Raw genomic sequence first — 4443 nt, 5'->3', positions numbered from 1 at the left:
GGCTTTGTTGCTTCTGAGCTAGATGGCCGCTTGTTTACCTTCAAGCTTTTAAGACCCCAGACGCTATATCTTTTGATAGCCGGGCACCATCAGCAGTATATTTCTATTTAATTTTAATTGGTTTTGGTTTGAGTTGTATTCTTCTAGTGCTTTATCCATCTAAACTCTTAAATGCAATGCATAGAGTTGTTCAAAATCCCTTCTATTACAGTTTTATGGGCTTATTATTCCCATATCATACAATTCAATAGGCTTACTACATCAAAAAGAGTTGTAGAATCATCACCACAATCAGTTTTAGAAAATTTTCTTCATTCTCATTATTATTAGCTCCCCCACCCCCACCCCTGCCAACCTCCCTCACATACCCCCAAGGAACCATTAATACAGCTCCTATCTTTATAGATTTACCTGTCTTGGATTACCTATTGGGAAAACATTAAAAACAAACCCCAAAACTAACTAACAACAAGTAACAAAGTAAAACAGACAAAAATCTTCAATTGAAAAGAAAGCAGAAAATAGTTAAAACTGGAACGAATTTAAATGGATCATAAGGGAGATTTATTCTGTATTTGGGATGTTTAATTTATTCTTTATTTGGGATGTTTTTGGATTCTTAAAGATAGGAAGTTTCATGAAAATAATAATCTATAACTTATCAAGAGTTTGTGAGGGAGGCGGGCGGGGGAGGAAGGGGGAAGAAACGGGGAGCTGATATCAGGGCCTCAAGTGGGAAGAGAAGGCTTTGAAAATGATGATGGCGGCATATGTGCAAATGTACTTGACACAATGGATGAATGTATGGATTGTGATAAGAGATGTAAGAGCCTCTAATGAAAGTATTAAAAAAATAGGAAGTTTCTCTGTCTCTCTGTAATGGATTTCTTTCTGACTGACTTACGACTATGTCTGAGAACATAGTGGAGCATCCTGCGACCCACACAGATAAATACTGGCAGGAAGTCATCTTATTTTGCTTCTTTTCAGATGATCTGTCATTTCAGTTTTATTTCCTCTGTGACCAGGAAGTATCTAGAGCAATGCTCCTCATTATTTCTTCACTATGTTAGGCGTCGTGGCTACCCAGAGGATAGGTTTCCACCCGTACATTTACTGGGTTAAGATGCTGGCTCACTTCCTGCAGCACTTCAGCCACCTGACAAAGGTGGCGCCAGGAAGTGGCAGAACTGCCGTTCCCACCCCATCCCACCCAGCTCAGGAATAAGGCCTCCCAGAGGGAATTCAGGCTTCTTACTTCCAAGACATTCCAGTCTGCCATAGTAGCTGAGTGCTGCTGTAACATTGATACCGCGAGCAGGTGCTTTTAAAGAACAGAAGTTTCTTTTCACCTGGTCCTGGAGGCTAGAAGCCTGCATTCAATGCACTGGCTCTAGACAAAGGTCCTCTCTCTGTCCGTTCTTGGGAAGAGGTTTGTCCACTTCAGCCTGGCTTCCCTCCGGAGTGCATTCTTGTCTCGCAGTCTATGCTGCTCCTTATAACTCAAAAGTGATTCTCTTTAGGACAGACCCTCTAGGTACCTCGCAACCTGAAGGAAGCCCTGTTTCCAAACAGGGGGACAAAGGTCACAATGACTCCACAGCAAAGATGAGAAGATTTGGGGTGGGGTGGGGGCAGAGAAAGGAAAAAAGAACCCTGATGCATTGTGGGAGGTGCCACCGAGCGCCCAGCAGATTCTCAGATGGGAACCTGATCTCACCGCACGTTTTCACAGCAAGCGCAATAAAATACTATTTTAAAAAGAAATCATTTGTAACCACAAGCAAACAAAACACAGGGTCACATGCACAGGGTGGGGATTCCAGCACACATTCTTGGGAGGGCACAGATTGGTCCCCAACAGATTCACTTCCCAAAGTAGCTGGGCTCACGAGGAGAGGTTTGAGATGGACCAAGGAAGGCTGTGAGGCCTCCCCTTCAGTCTTGATCTCTCTCTCTCTCTCTAACTTACATGACCAGTTTGCCCAGTATGCTGAGATCGTCAACTTTACCCTCCCCAATGGGACTCAGAGGAGTGGGCAAGTGCTTGAGGTGGCTGGGACCAAGGCAATTGTCCAGGTAAGAGCATCCACGAGGTATTGGTGATTGGCTGAGTGAGTATATGCATCCCCCAGTCCTGACACATGGAAGTATCCCACGTCCCTGGAAGCACTCAGTGCAGACCTGGGTACACACAGGTGTATAGAACGGGAGCCCCATTCTCTCCCAACAAGCCCTTCAGTGGAGTAACCTATTTCTTGTCCCATAGGTGTTTGAAGGGACCTCTGGGATTGATGCCCAGAAGACTACCTGTGAATTCACAGGGGACATCCTACGGACACCAGTGTCAGAGGACATGCTGGGTGAGGGCTAGGGGAGGGGCCAGCTTCCCTGCAATGTCACTGCAGTGTCATGGCTGCCGCCCTGCCAGGTGCCCCTGTGAGCTATCTGAGGTCCGTTCAGGTGTTCATTGAGAGAGGAGGAAGGCAGCTGCAGCCTACCAAAGGCACAGGAGGCGGCCACCTATTTGGGATCAAGCTGGGATCAGTCCTGCATGGTCTCTCCCCACACCTGCCCTTCTTGGCCCTCCCCACTTCCTGCCCATGATTGTCCCCATCAGTTACTGTCCTAGGGTTCTCTACCTGCAAAAGGCTTTAGGAGATGAGGGAGGGTCCATCTAAGAGGCTCCCTGGGGCCCACTGAGGGCTGAGAGGGGACTCAGGGCAGGACTGGGAGATGGGGGTGCAGCGGGGGAGGTGGGAAGTTCTGGGGGTGAAGAGAGTGGGCAGCAACCCCCCTCACCCACCTCTAGGCCGGGTTTTCAATGGCTCCGGCAAGCCTATTGACAAGGGGCCAGCTGTCATGGCGGAGGACTTCCTGGACATCAATGGTGAGTGACCAGAGGTCTAGATGGCTTTTGTGGCCTAGCCCCCAGCCACCTTCCCCACCCCATCATCCATCCAGAGACAGCCCTGCCCATGAAGTCCTGGTTCAGACATAAGCCAGAGACCACCACCCCAGGGCTCCCCATTCCGGGGCTTGTCAGACTGACTCCCAGATCGGGCATGAGAGGAGAGCAGAAAAGGCTTCTCTGTCCCCACATCTGCTGCCACCAGCTGCCACCGAGCCTGAAATGCTGCCCCTGGCCCTTCCTGGCCGGTCTCTGTAACCCGGTGGTCCCTGCTGTGAAGATTTCACATGCGCCCCTTGACCAGCTCCGCTCCCAGGCTGACGGCTGGGTGGTTGGCAGAAGTAGATGGGGTCCCCACAGGCGGGGACCCTCCTCAGTCCTCCCACCCTATGGAGTCAGTTTAGGGAGGGTCAGATGGAACCCCCCGGGGTTGTGTGACAGGCCCAAGGCCACCCCACAAGTCAGGGATAGAGCACAGAGTGAAATCCCCTGAGATAGGAAGTCACCGCCAGGCCCTGCAAACCGGCACAAGCTCAGTCTGGGTGCGGCTTCCACTGCTCCAGGGAGCTGCTGTCCAGGGTCCCCCTGGCCACGTTTACATATGGACGCTGCCGTGACATGGAATTCAATGCCCCCTTCACACCCCACTGACCACACCTCCAGAGCTTAGCAGCCACACAGGGCAGGAGCTGTAGATGGGGCATCAGAGTGGACACATGGTCCACCACAAAAAGGCCTGTCACTGCGGGGGGAGGGGGGTGGTGAGCTGGGGTAATGCTGGGGTGGTCCCCATGATTGTCCCCGGACCCACGCAGGCCAACCCATCAACCCCCATGGTCGCATCTACCCCGAGGAGATGATCCAGACTGGCATCTCCCCCATTGACGTCATGAACAGCATTGCCCGTGGGCAGAAGATCCCCATCTTCTCAGCAGCTGGGCTGCCCCACAATGAGGTGAGGTCTCAGAGGCCAGCAGGCTCGGCCAAGAGGAAGGGGCCAGGTGTGGGAGGCCTGGCCTGGTGGGTCCCAGCAGGCAGGAGCCTGGGTGCGGGAGTCACCAACCTCCAGACTGGCACTGTTCTCCCAGGATGCTACCAGGCTTCCTGAGGGGCCAGTCACCTGTCCCCAGCAGGTCTTTACAACCTCTGCCCCGGAGGGCCCGCTGTGGGTCCTTGAGCACTGAGAGCCCCACCCACGGGCCCTGATAATGACCTTGATGCTCCTGTGAAGCAGAGTCACCCTGTGCAGGGCAGCCCCGTGGCCCCAAAACCTCCCTGCATAATCTCCTTCCCACCGCCACCTGGCACGCCCAGCCACCCAGCCTGGTGAACTGCCAGGGACTCCTTCTCTGATGCCCACCCAGCTCACCCTCAGAAGAGTCTGGTGGTTCGAAGGCATAGGCATCCCCCTAACCCCCCCACCCCCACCCACATAAGACAACTTTGGGAAGGAGGCAAGAGGGGGCCCAAGAACAGGACAGGAGGGGCTGGCGCCCCTCAGCCAAGTTGCCCCACACCTGCACCGCGGCCGC

General features: G+C 52.8%; 1 protein-coding gene across 1 annotated transcript in view; it reads left to right on the top strand.

The window, feature by feature from the left end:
- The window catches only part of ATP6V1B1 (ATPase H+ transporting V1 subunit B1), a 22689-nt gene that overhangs the window by 13753 nt on the left and 4493 nt on the right, over nucleotides 1-4443 (top strand). The window contains 4 exon segments of the mRNA XM_045294083.1: nucleotides 1981-2079; nucleotides 2270-2363; nucleotides 2813-2890; nucleotides 3727-3912. Of these exon segments, the coding sequence (XP_045150018.1) occupies nucleotides 1981-2079; nucleotides 2270-2363; nucleotides 2813-2890; nucleotides 3727-3912 (457 nt within the window).

This window comes from Echinops telfairi, unplaced genomic scaffold (genome assembly GCF_000313985.2).
Source record: "Echinops telfairi isolate 266 unplaced genomic scaffold, ASM31398v2 ScPeMD7_2573;HRSCAF=3158, whole genome shotgun sequence".
NCBI lineage: Eukaryota > Metazoa > Chordata > Mammalia > Afrosoricida > Tenrecidae > Echinops > Echinops telfairi.
This window is presented reverse-complemented; position numbering and strand designations above follow the sequence as displayed.